This window comes from Prionailurus viverrinus, chromosome B1 (genome assembly GCF_022837055.1).
Source record: "Prionailurus viverrinus isolate Anna chromosome B1, UM_Priviv_1.0, whole genome shotgun sequence".
Lineage (NCBI taxonomy): Eukaryota > Metazoa > Chordata > Mammalia > Carnivora > Felidae > Prionailurus > Prionailurus viverrinus.
This window is the reverse complement of record NC_062564.1, coordinates 87,967,877-87,995,619: the sequence shown is the minus strand read 5'-3', so window position 1 is coordinate 87,995,619 and position 27,743 is coordinate 87,967,877. Positions and strand designations below refer to the sequence as shown.

Sequence of the window (27,743 nt, the reverse complement as noted above, 5' to 3'; positions counted from 1 at the left end):
AGAATTAATCAAATCTCCCTTGTGACTATCTCCACATTCCACATTCCTGAGTGAATATTGCTGGGCTCCCAACACTTGGCTCTAGCTGAAAGCTTCTATCACTTCCCCACTTCACTCTGGTCTCCGGGTGCCCTTCCCAGTAGCTTGGCTGCTGCCCCAGGGCACCAGAGCTTTGATCCAAGCTGAATGGCCATAGAATAGTTGATTCTGCTACGAACCCTGTGATCACAACTCTGTTCTCTCTGCCCAGCATCACATTGTGCTTTGGACGAAAATAAAAAGATTTCAAACATACTGTGTGATTCAAGATTAACACACACAATGGCTATAAGAATATTTCTTGAATATACAAATATTTTACACTATACTACTTAGAGCTACAATCTTTGAATGTCTTTCAAAAGCTAGGTTAAAGTTTTTTTTAAGTTCCTGTACCCTCCTGATTTTCCTCTAATGCTATATTTTCATAATTCATTGAGATTTATATGGTAAACATTCCATTTATTTTGAAATACATCTTTATATTCCATGCACTAGCTGGAAGGTACGAATCTAAACAGTAAAGGAATGAAAGTACATTTTATTTGCATTTGTAATGCAGTTACATAATTTTTGAGCTAGTGTGGTTTCCTGATACTATTTTTATGTTTACAGAACACTCTCATAGCTAAAATTGTACAACTAGTAGCTCCAAAAATAATAATGAGATTTTGCCACTAATTATGCCAAAACTGTGAAATGTAATTTTACTGCAAAGATTTTGATGCTTAAGCAATACTTTGCTACCTGGTGGGCTTTCTCGTAATAGTCACTTCAACTGAATCTTACATCGATAAAATTTAATTAGAGAAAAATCCCATTCTTATCCATGAGTATTGTTATTCAAGTTATTGAATAAAGTAAGGCATAAATTAGAAACAAAGTTCTAATGCTTCAACCAGAATGGTTATCACAGTTGGAAAGCACAAAGGCAATGTACCCATGGCAGAGTGATTCTAATCATTTTTGCTGCATACTTTATTTTTCAAATGTGGAGGAAATTTTAAGGAATTTGTAAGAACCAGTAAAACGTAGATTATCTACTATGCCTGATTTCATTATCTTAGTTTTCCTACCCTGCCTTTAGAGTACCATTTTACCTCCTGGGTACATCTTACTTATTTCTATATCTGAATTATTTCATTCTCATGGGAAAGCAGAGAAAAATCAATTAATCACTATTCACAAACAACCTTGGAGCTTCAGCTGAAAGGCCTTTTGACAAGCAAAGAACTCATCTCTAATTTCCCGTGGCACTGTTATGTCCTCACTGATACAGACTTCTAAGTGATTTGTATTGGTTCTTATTGTCAGCAAGCCCTCTTGCTCATAGACCCCAGCAGTTAAAACCGGAAATAGATAAGACCATTTAACTCATGCTCTAACTAAAACCCATTGTGCTTATTTCTTATCGCACTTTCTTGAGGCATTGACAAAGACATTTTGCAATGACCAGAACATTCTAACCACCAGACCAGAAAAGCCCTGATAGCAACGGAATGCCTAGAAGACCACACCCCACACATCCCCGTCCCTACCCATGATCATGGACTGAAAACATACCCACTGTCCGCTCTTTTGCACAGATGCTCCAACCTCTCCCTATAAAATTCTAGGTGTCCTTCTTACCGGTGGAGAGGTGGATTGTTAACGCTTGAGCTTGTCACCTCCCCCCGCTGCCAGCACCCAAAACAAATTTCTCTCTTCCTCTTTTCCAAACCCTCATTGCATTTGGCTTCTCTTGTGACACGTTTATCCAAGTTTGTTCGGCAACAGTGTTGGTAAGTTCAGCCCAGAAGGTGTACTTTCAATTTGTCCAGCCCCCTCAGGAGTCACCAGGATGGAGTAGTTGGTCTTGGCAACATGCACCAGGGTTCACCCATTTGTTTCCTGACTTAATGGCTGTGATAGATCTTTCAGTAACATTAAGGCCCACATTTGTTTGTTTTTTTACAACACCAGGCTAAATCTAATAGTCACCTTGACTGAAAAACTCAGTTATGTTTACGTTAAGTCATATGCACAGTAATTGCCCTGGTGGAGGAAGCCACACCATCTTTCTCACTTTAAGAAAAAGTAGATTGTGCTGATTGTGGTTATTCACACTGTCTAGCACCTTGCTTGGCACTTAGCCAAACTACTTGAAGGAATTAATGAACCATACAAACCACCAGATCTAGAGATGTCAACTTACCAGCCAGCGTATGCATACATCCCGTAATAAAAAGCCAGTGGCAACCCCATGATACTTGCATCTCTTCCTGAAAAGGCATCTTGAAAGTGTTGTGTTTGCCCTGCAATGAGAATAGAAAGATTTTAGGACTTTTCAAAGAATAAGCCATAAACATGGGGAAAGAAATGGGAGGGTTGGGGATGAACTATGCTATTCCAGGTCCAGATTTCTCACTCCCTGCTCATTGCCAGATTTATCTACTAATACTTTATCCATTCTAGAGAAGGAGGCCCAAAAGTATATGGATCACCACTAACACTAACTACTTCACATTTCTTTTCTAATAAAACTATAGCAAAGAGGAAAATAGCATTTAAAAACCATTTCCTTGAGTGTGCCTCTGCTCTTTTAGAGTTTGAGCATGAAAGAAGACTAAAGAATACTCTGTAAGCTATAGTTCATAGGAGTATAGTAGAATTCTTTTAAATGAAGATAATGTAAAGCTTGTGTTGGGAAGCTAGAATTTCCTCTACCCTTCCATATCCTTCTAGCTGGACTAACACTTAAACTGACATGAGGCAGATTAACAGGAGAAAATCAAATTTAGTAAACGTATGTATGGGGAACCTCCACAGACATGGAGATTCCAAAGACAGTGAGACAATATGACACTTAGATGAGCTAAGAAGAGGGGTAGTATTCTGAGGATACAAAGGGGAGAAAGACATTTGAAGGAAGGTAAAAGGAGATGTTTGGAAAACAAAAGTTGCCCTGTTATGCAGATGAGTCTCTTAAGTAAAAAAGAATCTCTGTTAATATCTCTCTTCCTGGTATAAGCAGGTAGCTGAGGCGGATGGGGTGAAAAGTGTTTCCTGAATCTACTGGGTTTGGATTGTTCTTAACTCAAAATAATGTTCATGCCAAAGTGTCTCATCTTGCTGGCAGACTGCTCTGTCTTCTATACTTGGAAAGAAATATCGACAGGTCTACTCTCAATGAGGAGGTAGCAAAAAAACCCAAGAACCACCTTCTCATATCATTTAACTTTCTTTCTTCTTTCTGTTTTCAACCTGTAATCTATTAGGCATCCATCATTGTTGGTAAACCCTGTGGGCCCAATCTGGCCTTTCAAAGCTTCCGTGTTAAATAAAATTTTATTGGAGCACAGCTAGGCCTACTTGTTTGTGTATTAGGATTGATATTACCAGTCTATGGCTGATTTCACCCTGCAACAACATAATTGGGTAGTCGTGACACAGACTGTATAGCATGTAGAGTTGAAAATATTTACTGTCTGGCCTTTATGGAGAAAGTCCACTAATACTACGTCTTAGAGAATGACATAGTTTCCTTTTACAAACACTGAAAAGGAATTATACTAAATTTTAAAATGGATAGATTTTAACAAATTATGCATCAACATGTGGATTGAATGCTTTAATTCTTAACATTTTTTCCTACTTCATGAATGATACTGGGCCTTTTTCGTGTGTATCTTTGGATAACTACCAAGAAAAACCCTACCAAAATTCAGATTTATTCAGCCAATATTCAAAGTTAAATACAAAAAAAGTCTCTTTCCCAAAGAAAATAGCAAATGAGATCACCCAAAGGGGAAATGTGACTTTGTTTCAAAATTGGTCTTCACTTAAGTAAATAAAAAGAGGATGGAAGTTGGATGATGTATGTGATTACGACCCTCTCTCTTCAATCAAATCTCAGTTCTTACCTGGGTTGCCCAGACAACAATATATATTAATATAATAAGTATGAGTTTTGAGACTAAAAATGGAGAAAGTTGAATTGTGTGCTAAATAATTTTTCCCTCAAAGTGTCCAGTTCCAAAATATAGTTCATTTAAAAAAAAATGACACAGTGAATTTAGAAATGCCTCATAGAAGGAAAATATAAATACTGGGGCTCAGATAAAAATATCTATTGAATATTCTTTTATCATGACCTATTGTCTCCTTGGCCAAAAGAGATAATATTCTAAAAGTACAGTACTGAATAATCAAGAAGAGAAACTAAACTTTGTTAAAAACCAGGTCCTAAAGCATAAATCCTAAAAAATGTCATTTTGAAAATATTACAAAAGACAGGCTTTTCTAAACTTCAGGAATATTTTGGCTGCATAACAGAGGTCTCAGGAATATGAAAATCATAATATTCAAAGGAAAGTTTACCAAATCCTCATAAATAAATATAGACCACACAAATATTTTCAAGATCTTATTAGAGTGGAAATAAGTGCATAATCTGTATCAATAAAGCTTTTCTCTTCCTGGAGTTTCAAATTAATGTGAAAAATATGTGATTAAGTTAGAAAGAAAATCAACATTTTGTAGTAATAGAGTAAATACACTTGCTACAAATGATCTCCAAAATATTAAAATTTACTTAAAATGTAGTAATATTCTTATGGTATTTCTCTACTAGGTGAACTAGAAGAGGAAGCCTGTTCACATTAAGCACCGATAGCATAAGTATTAATTAAAAGATCATTCTATTTCAAGTGTCAAAAACGATCCAAAAAATACACTCTGATCTCTGCTCTTAAGGAATTTGCAATAAAATAACCTTTGGAAAACCTCACTTCATACATATATCAATAGGTGGAAAATAAAATGACTATAGTCTTATATTACACCAAAAAGAAAAAAAAGATCTTAGTTTTAAAGGATAGTACCTCATCTTTTGGAACCTAAACTAGAACTAAAGTAGGGTCAACAACTCAGAGTCTCTGCACTTTCCACAAATGGAAGAAACCCCTTACAGAAGACTAACGAGTTAGCCCAGAAAAAGAAAGCAGCAACAAAACAGATTATTTTCTCTGCATTTCTAATTGATCAGATAAAATGAGCAGGCTAGCTCTATGGGGACCAATGTGAATTGGAAAAGTGAGCTCATGTCTTCTCTTTCTTTAGTGTAAGCCATGGCATTAAAATCTTTATCATATCTCCTCTGAGTTGGCTGAAGTTGCTGGATTTGATGCAAACATTGAGCCAGGACAGTTCCAAGATCTTCTATTCACAAATGGACAATTAGCAGTTCCTAATTATTGTTAATGTAACAATAAAAATTAAGTTTTACAACTTTTTTTGTCAGATAATATTTGGTTTTTAGGAATGCTAGTCCCATATCTGACTCCCTTTCTGTCAAGACTCTATTCTCAAGATAAAAGCAGTAATAGCCATAGAGTAAGAGAATTATTGGTCATCTTTCATCATTTTCCAGATATCCTTTCTTCTCTAGTCTTTATTACTATTATTGAACTATTTTAAAGTAAAACTAAGAGGATATAGGCATCTGTAGTTAAAACTAATTGCAATTTTTTTTTCCACTTCGAGTTTCACTCCAAAGAGTTTATAGATGGAGAGAATTCACTAATGCCTTATTTTGTTGCTTGGCCCGGTCTTAATCTTCTTGTTGCCATTCAGCTGTAAATACCAACACACCCCAATGCAACCGTCTTTCAAATCAATTAGATGACAGTATAGAGTCTAAGTTCCACAAGCAGAGACTAATTAAGGGATTCTGCTAGTACAAGCAAAAGTTAGGGCTAGAAGAGATCAAAAGCAGATACGTATTTTAAAAAGCATTTACTTTCCAGTCCATACCTTTAATTAGCTGCATAACTCCAGGGACTATAATTATCAGAATTGCTGTGAGCTTGCAAAAGGTTAGGAAAATCTGGATCCGGGCACTCCAGCTGACACTCATGCTGTTTAGGACCATCACTACAGCTGCAAACAAATAAATGAAAGTTATAAAAGGTGAATTCTCATTGGCATGAAGACATGAAGACCTTGCTATTCAAAGTGCCATCCATTAATCAGCAAAGTTGGCATTACCTAGAAGCATTTTGGAAATGTGAAATCTCAGGCACTGCCCCTGACCTAATAGATACCTTTCAACAAGATCTCTAGGTGGTTTTTATGCACATTGAAGTTTGAGATGCTTGAATAAAACCAGTGGACAGTAAAAATTTATCTCATTTTTTTGTATATGTCTATAAGATTGGGCATATATTATAGCTTCCTAAAAATCAGATAAAAGTATCTTCTAACAAAACCCTGAAGTCATCACAATATTCAATCAAATTGCAGAATATGACTTTCTAGCTTGGTAGGTCAGGCAACTATTTCCTCCTGTGATGATGTTAACCATATGCACCTGCCAGTATGGAACCACTCAAGAAGGGGTGAGATGTCAAGAAGTTGGCTACAACTCTATTCTTCACTCTCAAAACTAGCCCTATCTAGCACTCTTTGGTTTTCCTCTCCAGTTTCCAATCAGCACATGAACGACTGACTTTCAACCTTCCTTAAAAATATAGGCTTCCAAAATGTGTTTGGGGACTTGGAAAAATAAGTTGTAAGTTAATGAGTCCAAAAGAGTGCCCAGTCTAGGACACACCTTGGGTCTGAAGCCAGCAGCATTTCCCTTTCTTACTGATGCTGTCTAGTTTCCTGAGTAGCACTCAACTATCCACTTTTCCCATGTGGTAGACCATGAGAATCTGGAGACTAGAACAAGTATATTTGATCTCTGTATTGCTTGTGTTCAACTCTATACTTAACCCAGAAAGATAATCAACACAGTTTTATTGAATAAATGATTGAGTTGGATCCTTAGTTAAAAAAGAAAAAAGAAAAAAAAACTACCTTCAGGCAAGAATGCATGAAATGAATGACGATACTCTAAGACTCTGCCTACTATCCTCTGCTGGAATAACTTCTAGAGGTTCTTCTAGACCATTGAATTCAACTTTATGCTCTTTCTGATAGTTAATATTCAGTGTTAACCACCCCTCCAAAGCTGTTTCATACCTGATATTTGCAGTTATTATCTTTAAGCTTTATTTTTAAAAAGGTGTATCCCTCCTAAGCAAATAACACACATGTATGAATATACTTCTCAGGGGATAAAACAAAACACAGGATTTTTATAATTCAAGTTGCTATAGGAAGTATTCATATTCTACAGTAATCGGTTATCTCCATAGTTTCCACTGCTTCATATAATCACTAGCTCATTTCAGAATTTTAGAATCAGTGAAATGTTATCGACATACAACATATACAGTAATGGCAAAAATTTAAAAATAACCTAGACCCCTAAAGGAAGACTAAAGTACACTTTTTTTAATGATTTGTTATGTAACCATTTAAAATCATGATGCAGTTAAATATGTATTGCACGAAAGGATATTCATGATATATTTCTGACCAATGCAGCAAGTTACAGAGAGAAGGATGGATGGATGGATGGATGGATGGATGGATGGTTGGATGAATGGAGACACAAAGGCAGAGAGATATAAAGGTGGGGGGGGGGGAATCTGAAACAGTGTTTACCAAAACATTAACAGAAGGTATTTATAGATGATGGAATAGCCAGTAATTTTCAATTTGTATTTCTTTTTCTACATTTAATAATTTTTATAATGGACCTGCAGCTTTTTAAAGTGAAAATCAATAAAGCAATTTTCATTTTTGAAAAATCTCAAAGATGGGAAAATAAGGGATCAGGAGATCCCACACAAAGTTAAACAGGAGACTACTAATGAAGAAATGTCTCAAAGGAGTAATGATAAGAATGATCAGGAAGGCTGGAACCCCATATAGGATCCATGCGAGGCTAAGGGAAATATTTTACCTATGTTTGAAGCTAAAAACATGAAGAAAAGCAGGTCCATTGTTAATGGCAGAGTGCATTACTTTGTCAGAGGAAGGATAAAAAATAAAATTATTTTTCTTTCTCCAACATAAAGCACTTATATGTTGGAAATAATTTAATGCAGCTCTGTTCCCCATTTCATCATCCACTTATCCCTTTCTTTTTTTCTATACAAATGACTGTGATAAATGAGTCATCATATGAAGAGCATTATTTTGTTAAAGGGACAACACTGACCTAAAAAAAAACTGGACTCATGTTCCTACCACCAACAAAAGAGCACTGCTTTCTTTTAAATAGAGCTCCTAAAACCTGAAACACTATGTCTGAAAGTACTCCACAATAGAAAAGAGTTGTATATAGGGGAAAAAAAGTACAAAGGAAAGAGAAAGAGAAAGAGGGGAAGGGAAGGGAAGACAAGGGAAGGCAAGGGAAGACTAGGGAAGGCAAGGGAAGGCGAGGGAAGGCGAGGGAAGGCAAGGGAAGGCAAGGCAAGGCAAGGCAAGACAAGGGAAGAGGGAGGTAGGGAAGGAGGGAGGAAGGAGAAAATAAAGGTGGATGGGAGAAAGGAGAGAGGGAGAGAGGGAAAGAAAAGAGAGGGAGGGGGGAGAGAGAAAGAGGCACTCTTATTTTTGGAACCTCTATCTGAGAAGAGGAAAGAGGATTTGTTACTTTCATAAAGAGTGTAAGTCTTAATGTCTATTGAAAGAGAAAAAAAGTGAGCATTTGGGGTTTTCTTTTATACTTTGCAAAGTTTTCTTAGAAAAATCAAAGCAATCTTATGAATTGATAATCTCACCTTGCTTTCCTCTCAGGCAGCTGAAGAAAAAATTCTGGTTAAAACTGATTTCTCTCAAAGGTTTCTCAAAACCTCACATTATCTGAACATGCAGACATTGCACTCATTATTTGGTACACCAAATTCCAGCTGAGATGTACCTTTATGACCCTGAAGGATAAGGCTTAACAAGTAACAAGGCAGCAAGTACAGAGGCACTGTGAAGGTCCTCAAGTGTCTAGAAATGCTGCTTCATCATGTGTCTTTACACAGAAATTTAAGTCTACATATGTTGCTTATCCAACAATATTGAAAAGGGGATTTGGGATTCACTAAATGCAAGAGCTTTCTCTGTTTCTGAAACACATCATACCTTCTTTGTTTTTATACAGACTATCTACCCACATTGTAATAAAAGAAATTTGAGTAAGTTCTGTGGTCCTACCTAGCTTTACTTCATTTGAATAATAATTGTAAATTTCACAATTAGAAAATATTTATATCAACTTTGGCTTTTTCTCTTGCCCAAATGAAAATACTGTGATATATAATTTTTATTTACTTACTTATAGTGCAGTCTGCTAAGAACTGAAATGCAAGAATGAAAGACAGATAGATAGGTAGACAGACAGACCGACCGACCAACTGACCGACGTACCAACCAACCGGCCCTGGAGATAAGAAATACATGTTTAGAAGGGAGCTGTATCTGAAGAAGATGTTTAGGGGAACACAAAACTTACACTGGGATTTAAGGACTGACAAGGTTTTCTGTCTGTACTTCTCTATTCACGTCTATCTTTGGATTTGCAGAGTGAGATTACTGCAGCTGGGTATACTGGGTTTTCTCTCAGGTTTAGGTTCTCTCTGGCTTCTGGCTTCTGACTGTTTCATGCTAAATCGATAAAATATAGGGATGCTGCATGGTGAGTTAAAGTCGATCAGTCCACTGGTTTTCATAACATCTGCCTGAGTTACCACTCTCTTTGTTAGCATTCATTGCCTGAACGTACTAATTTCTGAGAGGATAAGCCCCTCTAGCTATAAACATCTTTAAAAACCAGAGAGATCTAGAATCTCAATGCCTGGGATAAAAATGCAAGCATCAAATAATTGTAAACTATTACTATATGGCAGATAATGTACCAAGACTTTACGTGGATAATGTTATTTAATCCTTATCTCTCTATGATGTGGTCACCATCATTGCTGGCATAATTTTTCAGATGGGCAGCTGAAACTTGAGATAGCATTTAACTCGCTCATGTTCACACAGGTAAGTGTGAAGATAGGATTGGAGCCTAGGTAAACTGACCTCAGAGTCCACACTTTTACCCCTAGCTCACAGGTGATAATGCAGGAATAAATAGCTCAAAACACATGATCTCACTAATATACCTAGTCCTTTCAAACTCCTAGTGGCTCTGTCTCTCGCTGTTAAGGTTCATGTTTACCTTGGCAGCAATTTCCCACATTTTGTTTGTCATCCTCCAGAAGGATATGGTTATTGTTTTTCAGTCCTTATATATATCAATACCATGTATACCTACCTAAGAACTCATTGTCTTGGCAATTTAGCTATGGTGAAAAAAGGTGTAGGCATAGCCAGTCTTCAGAATATTTAAGCAAAACCACTCCACAAGCTATATTTGAAATGCTAGCTCAGAACTGGTCCTGGATTTTCTTTCATGCAATTCAGTGATGGCAGGAAAACAGTTTGGGAAAAGAAAGTACAGTCATATAGTAATGGAAGTGGCTAATTTGTTCTTATAATGCGCTCACGGTGTTATTTTCTTCCTTCCTCTAATTATTCCCGCAAGGTATGAGAAGCAGGGTGGGGCTCTTTACTCACCTATACACACTAAGCCAGGAAGGAGCTTGGGATTGAAGATTGTTAGGAATGGATCTGGCACTAGATTTCATATTTTAAAGAAAGTATTTTTGCCATAATATTCTGCCATTGAATTGTATACCTACATAGGGAATAGTTTCAGGAGACCAGAACAAAAGACTGGATATCATTTTAAGTATTGAACATCCTTCAATTTTTACCAAAGCCACAAGGACAGCGAAACTTGATGGTGTCGCACAGAAGGGAGTAATGTCAGACTGGGCTAGCAGAGAGCACCTGATGCGAATGCCTAAGATTTCCCAGCTTGACTTCCCTGTGCCTGACATGTTTACTCGAATGGAAAGGATTTGGGATAAGCAAAACCTTTTCATTTTTATTAATTTGCTGCAAGGAAGTCCAGTACTTTAAACAAAGGGCAGATCGATTAGCATTCAGTAACTGCCCACCCCTACCCCAGCGTCTCTTCTCAAATGCTTGATAAACATTTCACAAAACTTGAAATCTTTCTTTCTGTGACTTGATTGTAGCAAGATCTTTCAGGTTTCCTCTCTTTTCTACACTTGAACTAGCCATTCCAAATGATCACAAACTCTTTCCTTCCCTAAAGAATACACGGAAGCAATTCATGCAGTTAAACTCTATTTTCTACATCTCACCAACCTTCCACCCTTAGCACATACTCACATGTAACAACTGGAATGTGAAAGATTTGCCCCCCGGGTACATTTCTCCTTCTCTGTCTCCATCTCCACCCCTGGTTGTTGCCCCATTAAAGCTAAATTCTTCTTAAAGTTAGTTTCAGGGTTCCAGACAGACCACTGATTTACATTACCTACCACTGAGTCATAACAATACCTTGTTTTCTCTTTCAGTTAAATCTCCAAATTATAGGAACCCTATTCCTCACAGTCTCAAGCTTGCAAATGGAACATCAAAACTTTTAAGCTGATGTTATAAACAATGGCAAAAATGGAAGAAAATGTCTAGGTTCATCCAAGATTAACACAGGCTTTGTGAACTATTTTACCACCAATCTCTACTACTGGAGTTTGGTAAACTGGAACACACGTAGTTATCCTTCCCTATAATAGTGACAAAATTTTGGTCTGTACAGTGTCCATTTCCTCCTCCAAAATACAGATTTTCCCTCCAAAAAAGTGTAATAGCATTGGGATAAGGAAAAAGAGTCATCTAGACTTACCAAAATACTAATATATTGCTGTTATCTATCTCATTTCAAGTCCAAAGCAGGTAATATTTATAGATTTATGTTTACGTAAAATCTACTGAACCCGTGCTAATTATAACCTTTATTTAAGTTGAGAAATACGTACGCCCACACGAGAGATACCTTTTAAAACTTTTATTGTAAATTTACAAACCTCTCAAAGAGATGACCTCTGTCTTCTTTTCAAATATAATAATCACGGTATGATTCTGCCTCAGTTATTTGAGGGACAAGAATATAATGGTTACAATAATGGCTATTAGTCCAATCCTTCAGTGGGACACCAGATATATTAAGTACTTTCTATGGGCAAGGCACTTCGCTAAAGGCCTTAAAAACCTGGCGTAATTTCACCTCTCCGCAGCCATCCAAGACAGATTATCTTTTCACAGGTATCTTACTAATAAATAAAAGTAATGCTTAAGAAGGTTTAATATTTAGCTCCAAATCACACAACTAAGAAATTGTGACACTAAGTTTCAACTCCAGGTTGTTTGCCTTCAAAGCCTAAGCTGTAACTACTATGCTAAGATAGTTCATCCCACAAAAGCTCATGGTATTAGTTCTGAATATCACATTGAGCAAACTGTATTTCATTTCCCACCATTGTCCTGCTGCGTGAGAAAACTGAAGACGTGTAATCCTCTAGGTTTAACGAGTAGACTTTTCTGCTAGAGAAAATTTCGTAGATCTCTCCGCATAAAAATCAGTCAACAAATATTTATTGAACACAAACGCCATACTAGGAGCCATGAGAAGGGCTGGAAATATGGCAGTAAAAGGGCCCCCGGTCTCATGGAACTTCCAATGATGTTTTCCCACAAGAGTATAAATAGCTACCATTTGTAATTGTTCTGAATAAATTGCGGGCATGACCTAAACACTACACATACATTGTCTCAGTGAATATCATTTAATCCTCACAAAACACTCTCTGAGACTCCACAGGATCTGCAGGTAAGAATACTGAGATGTGAAAGGCTAAATGATTTGTCCCTGAGTCTCACATCTACAGTGTGCATGAAGGGCATGATGAGTTCAGCTTGCCATTACCTCTCCCAAACTCAGATATATGTACTTTGAGTATTTTTCTTTGTCTTTCTTCAGAGATTTCACAGAAGAAGAATGAGTACATGTTTGGTGGATAAAGTAGGAAATCCGGGATGAACCTAAGTTCAAAAATACATGTATCTACACTAGAGATATTTTCACGTGTAATTCCTGCAAACGAACCACTCACCGTACATCGTTCTCTTCATCGTTGTACTGAAACACCTTAGACACGCCTAACTGAAAATTCTTCATAAGTACGCAATTAGTTATTCCTGCGTTGCTTGCTATTTCCAAATAGTTCAAACTTAATCAAACATGATCATGTTGATTCTTCAAACTGAGTCAATTAGCATCTGGAAGTATTATTGTTTCCCATACTATTCGAAGGTTTGGCTTCATATCGCTTAGGTAATGTTGTGCATGTTCCCCTTTTCCATTTCTTTTAAACACTATCCAGAATTTGGGCACAGTGATAAACGTGAACAAATTTCTAACTTGGAGATCCAATTTGAGAAGTGCTACTAGTAAGCGAATATGAAAAAGAAGACTTTTTATCGTGACCATCAACGGGCAGCTAAAACCATAACACTGAGCGTGACAGTTTGCTAACAGTATAAAATATATCAACACAATGCACACACCCTACACATGAACAGCACTCCGTGACAATGAGTTATCACGTAACATGTTATCAGTGAGAAAGGATAAAATTCTAATTCAAAAACCCATGAAATAATTGGGTTTTCATCTGTAAAATTCTCTTCTCATGTACTCCACGAGAACTGTTATTTTACTAATAAGGTGGTTTTTGTTTGCCTATATCAGAAGATTGGCCATCATATCTATTGACCCAATGCAAAACTGGCATGTAATGTAATACCAGGGATCACTCCAAATCCTTAATCTTTTCTTTATTTTCCAACATAAATTTGGCAAGGAACTGAACGGAAAAGAGCATGATGTGGAAAGCAGTCCCATCATATATGTCTAAAGAAGCTTTGTTATCAATCACTTTTGCTCTTTTTTTTTCTTTTTCATATTTAGACCTATGATACTCACTTATGCCCACGGCTGTAATGAGCTTGATTGCAAGTTCAGGAATTTCACACTGAATAAAAAATGGTTCCAGAATGTAGCGTCCAAATGCCAGAGAAATCACAGCAGTGGCTGCAGGGCTGGAAAAGAATATTCAGGTTAACAAAGGAAAAAATAAATAGCATCTTTGCTAAACTTTTTCTACCTTGAGGTAATGTTATTCAACATATAGAACATGTTAAATAGGAAAGCCTATAGTTTTCCAAACTCCACATTTGATTAGGTTGTCACAGATAGTCCAAATGAAATATTGCCTATAACTTTGGTGGCTAGCTTACACTTCACATATTCATGGAAGCAAGACTGGGTGCTATCACTTTTGCCCCTGCTCTCCTATATTTGACTTTTTTTTCCTTAAAAATTTAGTTTATTATTTGAGATCCTGGCAGAACTGGGCTATACAAGAAGCAGTCTTCTTAATAAGTCAACAACTAGGGGGTGCCTGGGTGACTCAGTCAGTTGAGCGTCTAACTTCGGCTCAGGTTATGATCTCACAGTTCATGGGTTCGAACCCCACATTGGGCTCGGTGCCAACAGCTCAGAGCCTGGAGCCTGCTTTGGATTCTGTGTCTCCCTTTCTCTCTGCCCTTCCCTACTCATGCTCTGTCTCTCTCTCTGTCTCTCTCAAAAATAAACATTAAAAAAAAAAAAATAAGTCAACAACTAAACTCCAGCCACAGCATGAATGGGTTAAGGGTGTAGATCTAATGAGTTGGAGCCCAGTCAAGAAAATGAATACAAAACTCAGATTAAAAAAAAAATTAATGTTTATTTATTATTGAGAGACAGACAGAGACAGAGCATGAGCAGGGAAGGGGCAGAGAGAGGAGGAGACACAGAATCTGAAGCAGGCTCCAGGCTCTGAGCTGTCAGCACAGAGCCCAATGCGGGGCTCGAACTCACAAACTGTAAGATCATGACTGGAGCCAAAGTCGGATGCTTAGCCGACTGAGCCACCCAGGGGCCCCCAAAATTCAGATTTAAAAATTAGTATTAATAAGTATTCATTGAAAATACATGCTTATGTCCTTAACATTACGTTCTTATTTTTCTAGTACAGACAAAAACGTGAAGAGGCAAGTGATTATTCTTAATTTCTTCGAAATATTTAGATGCAAAGTAAAAGTCAAAAAGTAAAAATGCTCTTGTAATTTTATACAACTGAGAAAACATGAATGAGAAAATGAAATAAGTGCAGGTTTATAGTAAATAGGTAAGAAACCATTCTATTTTAATTCTTCAAATATTTCTATGAGAAAATTACATGTGCCTTTAAATACATGTATGTATGAGGGGCGCCTGGGTGGCGCAGTCGGTTAAGCGTCCTACTTCAGCCAGGTCACGATCTCGCGGTCCCTGAGTTCGAGCCCCGCGTCAGGCTCTGGGCTGATGGCTCAGAGCCTGGAGCCTGTTTCCGATTCTGTGTCTCCCTCTCTCTCTGCCCCTCCCCCGTCCATGCTCTGTCTCTCTCTGTCCCAAAAATAAATAAACGTTGAAAAAAATAATAATAAATAAATAAATAAATACATGTATGTATGAATATATATTCTTTAAATACACAGGCAAGTTCATGAAATTATCTAGTTTCTCATGCCATTCTTCTCTTTCAGCTTCTCTTCCCATAGTTGCCCAACACCTTAGATTGTCAGAAAACCAACCACAACTATGTTCCAAACTTGGCCTGCTTGTACTCAATAGTACCACACTTTTTTTTTCATTTTCTTTTTTTCCCAAGGACCCCCTCTTCTCCCTTACCCCAACAAAAGACTGTTTTTCCTGTTCTTCATCATTTGTAAATTTTTGATGTATAAATTAAAATCTGATCACCTCATTTTAGTGCTTTCAAAACATGCTCAGAATATGCAAAATCCTTCCGTCAAGGCTCCATCTAGTCTATGTGTTCCCTTCCTCTTAGTTTGCTTCTTCCCACTGGAAGGAGCTGAACACCCTTTACCGGGAGCCCCTACAACTCATTGGTAGTTTTTTATACCCTATACCTTTTTTCAGTCTTTCTTGGCCCAGGGAAATTCCTTTACCCTTCTGGTTGGGTGAGAGGTCTCTGAGTATACTCCCTTACGAAGGCCCATGGCTTCCCTTTCATAGTGCTGATCACAGTAGCAACTTTATCTTCACTATGCGATTTCTTGATTGATAACTCTTTCCCTAGCATGACACTGAGGATCATGAGTTCAAGACTGTGTCCATCTTAGTCACCATTATTTGCCAGTGTTTAGTATAGTATCTATCGTAAGTAGAAACCAAATAAACATTGAATATATGGTTAATGTGTGAATTCAATCATCTAATGACCCTGCTATGTACTGATATATGGTATTTATTTTCTTGAAATCTGTGTTCTACAGATTATTTCTGACAAGAGTGACTTACCCTGAAGCAAAATTTTAAGTATTTAGGCATCCTGGGTGTTATGAGCAGATGAGAAATATTAAAGTACCTAGGTATCTTGTCACTCCACAAGTCATTCATTACTCTGTTTATTTAGAAGACCAACCAGGCAATGGGAGTCTCTTATTACAAAGGGATATATGAACCCTTTAAAAAAAGCTTCTAGAGTATGTCTGGATAATTTCCTCTGTCAGTACACACACACACACACACACACACACACACACACACACACACACACACATACACACACACCCCATGAAGCAGCTGTCTTGCAATGTAAATAACACTTGATTATGAGCTACCTGGGAGCAAGAATTGTGGGTCATTCCATTTACAGTCTCTTTAACTTACCATTCACCATTCAGTAGCTGTTTAAGGAATGAATAAATAAGTGAATGAACACTGTATCTGTGCTATTGTGAACACAATTATCACATTCATCAAAATGCCCAGTAATTAGCTAAAGCCATGCCACATATACCTAGCTGAAGAGGGATTCAGGTGCAGCTATATCAGGCTCCAAAGCCCACCATCCTAACAGCCCAGCACCCTGAATAAGTAGTGTCCTCACTTAATGCTTATTTATTTTTGAGAGAGAGAGAGCAAGGGAGGGGGTAGAGAGAGGGAGACAGAAGATCAGAAGTGGGCTCCTTGCTGAGAGTAGAGAGCCCAACAAAGTGCTGGAACTCGTGAGCTGTGAGATCATGACCTGAGCTGAAGTCAGATGCTCAACCGACTGAGCCACCCAGGTGCCCCAAGTGTCTTCATTTGAATGCTGAGAATGTCAAATCCAAAATATTGTAACCTTAAACTTTCAGTCAAAAACAATTAAATTCTTCAAAAAGAATTTAATATTGTTGTTCAAAAAGAATTTACTGTCTGTAATGCTCAGGACACTGATTAAGAAGTATAATGGTTTCAAAAGTGTGAGGCTTGGTCTTATGCACTTAAAATGCCTGTAATTCTAATGGGTAAATAGAACATAGACACCTGACATATTGGGGCGCCTGGGTGGCTCAGTCGGTTAAGCATCTGACTTCGGCTCAGGTCACGATCTCACGGTATGTGAGTTCCAGCCCCGTGTCGGGCTCTGTGTTGACTGCTCACAGCCTGGAGCCTGTTTCAGATTCTGTGTCTCCCTCTCTCTCTGACCCTCCCCCGTTCATGCTCTGTCTCTCTCTGTCTCAAAAATAAATAAACGTTAAAAAAAATTAAAAAAAAAGACACCTGACATATTAAGTAAGAACACAAGATATGTTGAATGCCAAATAAAAATGGGAGACTGAATTTTTTTCAGAAGAATTAAGAGAGAAAAGAAATAGAAACTAGGGTAACCAGGAAATTAACTGTGGAAAAGGTAAGATTTAGGCTAACCTTTGAAGAGTAATATTCAGATAAATCAAAAAAGAGCAGAAGGTACATCCTAAGCAAATCCCAGACTTTAGAAAAGGAACAAAATACTTCTTTAACATTATTTTCGTTACAACAGGTTTGAAATAATGCAGAATTGTCTAAAATGAGAACAGACTTAACAGAGAAGTAAATACCAATCTAAGCTCTTTGTTAAAAAATAAATGCCTGTGACTATAAAAATCATGGCTAGTGTTAAATTGATACTTATTAGCTCTGCATTTGCCACTTATGCCCCAAATATTAGGATAAAAGCTCACTGGCGCTCTCAGCTGTGTATTTCTGATTAAGTTTACAATAAGAACAAGTTTCTCCAGTTATTACCATTAAGCTCTACAATCAGGATGTGTAAGTTACATCTTATGGCAGCAGTTACCTTAAGGAAGCGTGTTACTCTAAACTGTACACATGACATCACAGGTTTCCCACAATGTGAAAGGAAATTTGCTATTCAGAGTGACTTAGCAATATTTGTTTGGATTTTAAACGAAGACAATTTTTTACAGCAATAAAACATTTTTTTTTTTTTGGCAACTATAGTTGGCTGATTTGCTTAACAAGAGGAAATGAGTCATTCATGTCAAGTCATTTTTGTGTGCAAAGTATAAAACTCAGTGACACACTAGGTTGTTAGGCACAGAAGTTTCCTAGTCACGACAATTGAGGAAAGTTAAAAGACAATGGAATCTACAAGAAGAAAAACTCCACCTACTAGCATAACATTTAATTTTGTCTGGCCAGTCAAAACGCATGATTTATCAAGGTGGATTTTGATGCTTCATATCCTTTCGAGTCAACATACTTTCTAGAAATGTCAGAAGATAATTGAATATTAAAGAAAATCAGACATTTTAAAAGTTTGGCAGGAACGGAGAACTATTGCCAGTGAGAAAACTGCATTAAAAACATTGAGAGAGGTATCTTATCATAGATTTCACATCCTGAAATAGACATGTTTACAATATAGTCACATGACACACATATTTCTAATCAGTTAAAAACAATTAAGATGATTTAAAGAAGGGTGTAATGAATGGATTTATTTTTCTTTAACTGTTTTCTTATCTATGCTCTCACCGTATTATGAGCAGTTCCACCCAGACTCGTACGAAAGCTGGTAATGGGCCAAAGACTTCCAGAATGTATGTATAATGACCACCAGATTTCTTTATACTTGTTCCCAGTTCAGCATAGGACAAGGCTCCTGTGAAGTATTCATAATAAAAAAGGTACAAAATTAAAATATTAATTAGTCATCCGAAGGTAGAGTTGTAAACAATATTTATGTTTAGGTAACATGTTACTACATCCTTTGGTCTGAGTGAGGTGTTTATTTCAAGAGAAGTAACAGTCATCTGATTGTTAGGGGCCATCAAATTCCTTTTCTAACTTCCGCATGGTTGAGATCTAGTTCATTCTGTTCAAACAATGTAATTTTATTTGAAATGGTAAAGCAAACTTCTAAAATAATATCATATTAAGAATTATGAATCTCAAACCTGAGAAAAAGGGAAGATAGATGCCAATAATACCAACCTATTTTTAAAGGAACTACACACCAAGACAAGGAATTATCCCAAATTGACCTTATTATATTAAGAATCCTTTTAATAAATAGTATTTCTGTTGCACATCAAAATTAACAAAATTTATTTGTGCTTCAGAAAAGTATAGACTCTTGGCCTTGCAAGACTTCATTTAATTTGTAGGATATGATTTGTCAAGAAAATGAATTTTGACTCCAATATTCTATTTCTAGAAAAGATTTTCTTGGATATTTTTTGAAAACTACACTTCTGAGTAGTTAAAAGAACATACTGTTTAAAAAGAGATGCTATAACTTATATATATTAGGTAAAATTAATTATAAACATTTAGCCATCTTAACATTTAGCAATGCAATCCACATGGGCTTGAGCAAGTTATGTAACCTCCCCAAATGTAAGTTTCTTTATCTATAAAATGGAGATCTCAATTCTTACCTCATAAGGGAGTTGTGTTTATAAATGCGATATTGGGCTCCAAGGACAGTACTGGGCCTGATACATTGAGAATACCTCATGAAATATGCCTATTAATTTGAGCAATGAACTACCAAGAAAATGAAAAATACATCTTGGTACTACGTGAAAAATTCTATTCATTCCGCAAAGTACTCAAATGTAACACAAATTTTTGCCTGAACTACTTCAGAGACTAGAAGTGTGGGAAATTATTATAGTAAAGCTTCATGCAGAATTGTCAACATGTATAAAATTTGGATATTCAGTTATATCTTAGTATCGTTGATCCTATTCCCAAACCTAGCTCTGTATCAGAATCACCTGAGAGTAAATTTCCACACACACAAAAGCATACACACGAAAACAGAATCTAAGGCCATACCCTACAATTTGTTCGCTACCAAGTCAGTCCAAACTCTCCAACAGAGAGAGCCAAACAAGTCTATTATTTTAAATTTTGTACAGATGATTTTATTATTTTTTTAAGTTTTTTATTTATTTTGAGAGAGAGAGAGAGAAAGCAGGGGAGAAGCAGAGAGAGAGACAGAATCCCAAGGAGACTCCCATGCTGGGCTTGAACTCATGAACCATGAGATCATGACCTGAGCTGAAGTCAAGAGTCAGATGCTTAACCAAATGAGCCACCCAGGCACCCCTATACAGATGATTTTAAAACACCTAGTCTGCAGATTAATATTTGAGGACCACTAATATAGTTTGCCTATTTGTAACTAATTGTAACTGGTTGCAATTCACTCTGTTGGAAACCAGTCGCCATGTTGGTAGCCTGTATAAAAGAGCTTCCCATATAAAATGTTATTGGAAAGTCTTAAGTACCTCAGAATTTATTGCCAGACAATCAATACCTAGACCTGTGTCTGCTTTGCTGAAACTCCAGGAAGGTTGCCCTAGGTTTAAATTGAGTTCGGGAGGAATGAGATTTTCATTTAAAAGTCTCAAGCTCCATAACCATTTTACCCAGATGAAAAAAGTTCAAAACAAGATGTAAAAATCCATGTATTGACCCCGGCTTTAAAAAAATTGTAAACCAAATATACAGATTCTTTACTCGTAGTCACCGAGTTCTAGAGTTCTAAGAGAAAGTATTTGTTTTCCTTACATTTTGCTTTGCTTCCTGTTAGGAAGGCACTCCTGTCAAAAAGCTCCTAGGAACTTAAGTGACAAATAAAATGTAAATACAGATAAGAAGATTAATACAGGAGCATGCTCCCTGGGATTAGTAATCAAAGAATATCAACTCAAATGTAACCTGAGCTAGTCCTTTTAACATTTTTTTTTTAACCTGAGCTTCTGCTTGAGTTGATATACTTACGCAGAACCATATTTTCCTAGTGGAATAGCATTTTAACTAGTTCAATCCTCACAGCAATTCATTTTACTATATGTGAATAACCTTTTATTATGTATAAAAATCGAATCACATAGTGGGAGCTGCATGTATAGAAGTATGAAAAGTCCAGGAAATTGGCTATGGTTTTTCCTATCAGACATTGATTTATTCTCAATTTACAAGTACTTGTAGAAGAGTAAAGACTGAGGGTGCACAAAGTCAGTTAAGAAGAGCAATGAATAGGTTTCTCTTTGTCTATAAATGTACATGCCAGAACCATACAGAATACCACCAACTCTTTTTAAAAACCTAAAATAATTCTTCTACACATCTTTCTATACCACAGCGTTGTTTTAATGAATTTTACTTCTTCCTGATGGAAATCTGACTTCTCTAGATGAATCCCCAACCCAATGCACTAAAACACCACAAGGCCTTAAGAATGAATGGATTGGTACATGTAGGACCAAGAGTTAGTACTTAGTCCTAGAGTTAGGACAAAGCTTTCTGTTAGTACCTTTAAAGAGCAGGGCCTTTTGGAATTAAAACATACTGGTTGCCACGAAAGAGCAGATGCATCTTGGACATTTTCCCCCATAGTGTAGATAAAATTTTATTTTTTTTTGACCACTGGCCAGCTTTTGTCACCTTCGTAAGGAACTCAGGTAGCTTTCTAGTAACTTGCGCACCCCGTGAAAGGTATCTATTACCTCTTTGCTGGCAATATCAAATCAACAAAAGAGATCTAGAACTTGAAGCAAAATTAATAGTCATCCTTCTACTGCTAGTTCTGTGCAGGGTAACTCAGTGTACCGGCGGGCAAGTTATCTACGTCCGCGAAGACCCACTGAACTATAAATGAAGAAAGTAGATCTGGGCAAGCACAGCAAACTAGCACCCAGTACCGGTTTTACTCTTCATGTTGCAAACATTTAGGGGTGACAGGGAGAGACGAGAGATTGAAAAACTTTGAAATGCGCTCAGACCCTTGCAATATTCCCACTTATCACAGGAATTGAGTTATGTGTCACCACACGTGTTTCCACGGCAAGGACTTTTGAAATAATAGCAGCAATGGACAAGCACGCCAAGTTAAAAAAATTAAAAAGAAGACGACTGCCTTCTCCCCCCTCCCCCCCACCCCCACCCACGGTTTATTTTGCCAATCAAAACACTGTCAAACTTCTGCTAAATACTAAGCTCTGTGTCTAAATAGGCCATGCCGGGTTTCACTTCACAGGTGTTTCATTCGGCGGGCCAGCTGCCAAGATCCCTCAAACACAAGTCACTGAGAACAACTGCCCGGTACAGAAAGCTCGCATCTATTTTCCCGGGTCATCAAAGTGAGCCTTTGCTCTCATGGCCACAGGGAAAAGTCAGAAAAGAGTCTGCCGGAGTCAGGGGAAGAGAGTAGGGGCTGTGGAAGCAAGTCGGTGGAATGCAGGATCCTGCCAACAGTGGACGCTGTGTTTGGGTAGTTCGCATACTTCAACAAGAATCAGAGCCTCTGGCGTAGCCTTTGCCATTCATTCACTCCTTAAAAAGTACTCTTTGCTTTCCCAGAGAGCAAACTGCCCGGCTCCACAGACATACCCCCCCAGAGAAGAAGCTGCACTCACCAAACAGAGACAGGACCCCACAGACTGTCCAGATAATCAGAGACATGCCCACGCTGCCCGTGTTCTGGAGCACGCCCTTAGGAGAGATGAAGATTCCTGCTCCAATGATCGTGCCAATGATGATGGAGATGCCCCTCAGCAAAGTGATTTTCTTCTTCAGCACCACTTTCTCCTGCCCAGGTGGCTCCTTGCCACCCAAAGAAGGCAGCTTCCCATTAACATTGCCCTGCAGGTAACCTCCACTGGAGATGGTGGACACAACGGGCTTTCTGACCATTGTAGTGACACGCGGGGAAAAAGGAAACACAGGAAAAAAAAAAAACAAAAAACAAAAAACAAAACCAAACAAAACCAAACAAAACCAAACAAAAACAAGAACAAAACCCAAAACTTTCCACTTTGGTCTCTCTTGGTGTGACTGACCAAATCTCTTCCTCTTTGCTTTCAGATTGTCTCTCTCAGGGCTATTGTGTTCACAGGTAAAAACTCAAAGGTGCCTTTTTCTCCTTCCCAGCTCTCTGATTACTGCTCAGAAACACCTGTGTGTTCATGGTGCTCTCGCTCCTCCACCACCTCCGACTCTACCTCTGCGGCTGCTGCTGCTGCTGACGCCCTATCATTACAGACCAGCTCAGCTTCCTCATGGGCTGGTATTTAAGCTCCTGCCTGTCACACCAACTTATTCCAGCTTAATGATGATGCAAATTCTCCAGGTTTGCATCAGCCACATGAGAAGGCTCCAGCATTACTCAGCTCTTTTTTTTTTCCCCCAAACATTAGCAGCATGTTGCTCAACTGACCTCAGCTTTTCAGAGAACAAAGCACACACTTAAAAGGGATCTTAACCAATCCAGGAGGAGTAAATTCGGAACAGACCTTCCCAGAGATTTAAAGCAACTCCTAGTGAGGGACAAAAGCTCTTCGCGCGAAAAGAAAATGAAAAATGAAACAGGAAATGATCACTGCTTTGCGAGGAGTTTCTTTTTTAACTTACGTATAAAGACATGTCACGCACAGCTGTTTTGATAATAGAGCATAACCCAAAGCTGCATTCTTTATAACAAAACATTTTGAGATTTCATGTTTTCTGCTTATTTTTTTTTTTTTACTTTGGGTTTCTGAACAATACAGTCAAGCGAGACTGATTCTGTATGGTTGCTGTCAGACATACCACTGTGAGACTTATTCAACATTAAAAGAGAAAAATTATTTCTTGCTACCAGTAGTAAACTTGTATTTAAAGTCACTACCTGAGTGTGACAAACTTAAAAATCACAGTGACTCCAGAAAACAGCTGTTTTCTGATTCTCATCAGCTCTAGGTGTTGTCCTAAAGTAAAAGATACATATTCTTCATTTGCATGTTGTTTCATTGAATTACCAAAAAAAAAAAAAAGTAATTTTAAAATTAAGCAGTAGTTACAATGACATAAAACTATGCATATAGCAAAAACTTAAAAAGGAACACATAGAATAATAGTTTGGGAAGGTGATGCTATTAGGTATGATTTTTTTTCTAACATGTATGAAGTATTGTTATATCATGATTATAAATTTAAAATGAATTGGAAATATAAGCTAAGATTAAAATGTTTACCTAAAATGGTAAGAAAGGCAAAACACTTTAAAACCCTACTAACTTTCTGAATCTAGTGTCCCTAAAACAAATACCAACAGAAAAGGAATTCTACCTTCCCCTATGATCATCCGTCAAGTTTCTCAAATTCCACATATGAGTGAAATCATGTGGTATCTGTCTTTCTCTGACCGACTTAATTTGCTTAGCATAATACCCTCCAGTTCTGTCCATATTGTTGCAAATGGCCAGATTTCATTCTAGATGTCACTTTTGGCTGTGGTTGTAGGTGGTTTTAGATGCAGTGGGAAGAATTTGACCTTATCATTATCCTGAAGCTACGTTTACAAACACCATCAAATATACTTCGAAATGTCTGAACAAGAATAACAAACAAAAAAACTTGTGTGCAAGAGGTGGGGGATGAGGTGGGTGGGAGGTCCAGAGGATGCAAGAAAGAAATAGCCACTAGGAAAGCAGCGTGGAGAAAGAAGGTCAGAACCATTTTCTGTTATTTTGGCACCTGAGAAAATTATACCATGTCAGTGCTCTATCATCCAAATACATGCAGCCGTATCATTTCCTTTTCATATTTTCCACCTAATTCCTATATAATTTGCTTTAGGTATCCCAAGTCAGGGTTTTTATACAGCCCAAATAGTTTTTCCCTGTCGTTATGCCTTTCATAAAGTAAAAATGGGTAGTTTCCCTCATTTAACCTTGTTGATATCCCTAAAAGAGACAGCTAAAGGAAAATTCTCCTCCTCCTCCTCCTCCTCCTCCTCCTCCTCCTCCTTCTCCTCCTCCTCCTCCTCCTCCCTACCTTTTTTCCCCTCACACAAGTGAAGGGAGAGGCTTTTTTGTTTCCCCAAAAGGAGAATAGATTAGTGCTGAAGAAATAGGACTTACAAGTAGAACACTGGAAATCCCAGGGAATAACTTTTTATCTGTACCTCACACCAAACCACACTTCAATTTTAAATTTTGTGCTAAATGACTGAATTAATAAGCTGAGACTAAGATCTCACTGAGACAGGAAGTTCGACAAATTCTAAAAGAAGAAAAAAATGTTTTTTTCAATATTAAATAACATTCTCCTCCTTTTCAGTATTTTAAACATATGTACAGAGAAAACTTGAAGTCAGACTAATGGCCAAAAGGATTATTACTGTCATGTAAGAAAGTCATATTCAAAAATTCTGCAAAGCTGCAGACATGAGCATACCTCATCCAGCCACCCACAAATTTGCAGAAAATTCAGGTTACACAGTAAATTTTAAGTTATCTTCAATATTAACAAACCCTTATAATCAACAGTCCTAAACTTATAAACTAAAAATTTATAGTCTTCAAATATGTGTGTATCATAAAAACGAATTCCAAGCAAATGCATTTATATTCTTCCACCTGCTTCAGTCCTTATTTTAAGCATTCCTGTCAAATCAGGAGGTTATCCCAGGTTATCCCTATTTACAAATATTTATTTAGTGCTTTTTGTATACAATGGATAACCCCAGATCTCTAAATTATCTTATATAAGAAGCAGATGTGATATACTGTGGTAGCTTCCCTTTTCTGGTAATAATTTCTGTCTCATGATTATAAATATGGACACGTAATGACTTGGCAAAAAATAATCCTAGGGGCGCCTGGGTGGCTCAGTCACTTAAACGTCCTACTTTGGCTTAGGTCATGATCTTGTGGTGTGTGAGTTCGAGCCCCACGTGGGGCTCTGTGCTGACAGCTCAGAACCTGGAGCCTACTTCAGATTCTGTGCCTCCTCCTCTCTGTGCCCCTCCCATGCTCATGCTCTGTCTCTCTCTCTTTCTGTGTCTCAATAATAAATAAACGTTAAAAAAAAAAGTTAAAAAAATACCCTTCCTGGCTAGAGGGTTTAGGAATGTGACCTGAGCCAGGATATTATTAAACAAAATTAGATTTATCTTTTTTCAACTATTGAAAGTTGTAAAGATGTGACCCAGAACAACTGGTGGCCATGTGTCCTGCCATGTTTAGTAAATCCTCATGACATAAAAGAGAATATGCAGAGATAAGAGACACTTACAAAATCCCAGCATCATCAAGGCCAGGTATAGTTCCTAAGGGACCCAGATTGGCTCTAGATCCTGAAGATCTTTCTTCAATCCTATAAGCTACATAGTTTCCTTGTTAGATAAGCTACTTCATCACACACACACACACACACACACACACACACACACACACACAGCAACAGGAATGGTGTAGCTAAATGTAAATGGCGTATCATTAAAGCTTCTAAACTGGGCTGGTATATAATATATGATAGTCATTAGACACATGTGGTTATCAGCATCGGAAATGTGGCTAGTCCAACTGGGATGTGCTGTAAGTGTAAAATATCCACTAGAATTTTATATCTTGTTTTTAAAAAAAGAACAAAATAATCTCCTTAATAATTGTATTATTCATATTAATTTCACCTGTTTCATTCTATTTGTTAATGTGGCTACTTAAAATTAAAAATATATATGTGGTATAAATTTCTTGCTCACATTATAGTTCTAATAGACACTGCTGATCTAAAAGAAAATATAAAACATATTCTTCAATGGGTGTAAGCAGGGATTTCTTAAAAGGGACATACAAAGTACTAATCATAAAAGAAAGATATATTTAAATGTAGTAAAATTAAGAATTTCAGCTCATCAAAAGACATGATTAACTGATTACAAAAGCAAACCACAAAATAAGAGAAAGTATTTGCAACTGGCAAAGATCTCATGTTCAGAATAAATAATAAATTCCTACAAATTGATAGGGAAAAGACAGACAACCCAATAGAAAATGGGCAAGAAATATGAACAGACAGTTGATAAAATGGTCAATGTATTTTTTTTTTAACATTTTTATTTATTTTTGGGACAGAGAGAGACAGAGCATGAACGGGGGAGGGGCAGAGAGAGGGAGACACAGAATCAGAAACAGGCTCCAGGCTCCGAGCCATCAGCGCAGGGCCTGACGCGGGGCTCGAACTCACGGACCGCGAGATCGTGACCTGGCTGAAGTCGGACGCTTAACCGACTGCGCCACCCAGGCGCCCCGTTCAATGTATTTTTAAAACAACTGCAAAACCATACTACTCATTAGGGGAATTAAAACTAAAATCACAATGTGATATTAATTCCTATCATCATAGTGGCTCACATAAGAAAGAGTGACAATAGCCAGAGTGTTAAGAGTGTGGTGCAACACTCTGCTGGTGGGAGTACAAACTGTTGCATTCATTATGCAAAATCGTTTAGTATAATCTACTAAAGTTAAACATACACGTATTCTTTGACCAATAAATTCCATTTCCCAAATTCAGGATATCCATGTGCAAAAAGACATAGATGAAAATATTCATAGTAGCTTTATTTATAATAGCCAATAATGAAAATAACACCAATGTCCATAAAGGGTAGAATGAATAGATGTATCCCTTTACTTATTCA

At 37.3% G+C, this 27,743-nt stretch overlaps 1 protein-coding gene across 1 annotated transcript in view; it reads right to left on the bottom strand.

Moving 5' to 3' along the window:
* Window positions 1-23,299, bottom strand: part of SLC7A11 (solute carrier family 7 member 11) — a 75,557-nt gene extending 52,258 nt beyond the window's left edge. Inside the window, exons 1-5 of the mRNA XM_047857392.1 lie at window positions 22,693-23,299; window positions 18,797-18,923; window positions 13,865-13,980; window positions 5,833-5,958; window positions 2,234-2,333 (exon numbers count right to left, since the gene is read on the bottom strand). Coding sequence (XP_047713348.1) covers window positions 2,234-2,333; window positions 5,833-5,958; window positions 13,865-13,980; window positions 18,797-18,923; window positions 22,693-22,969 — 746 coding nt within the window. The 5' untranslated portion in view covers window positions 22,970-23,299. The remainder of the gene's footprint in view (window positions 1-2,233; window positions 2,334-5,832; window positions 5,959-13,864; window positions 13,981-18,796; window positions 18,924-22,692) is intronic.
* Window positions 23,300-27,743: the final 4,444 nt, after the last annotated feature.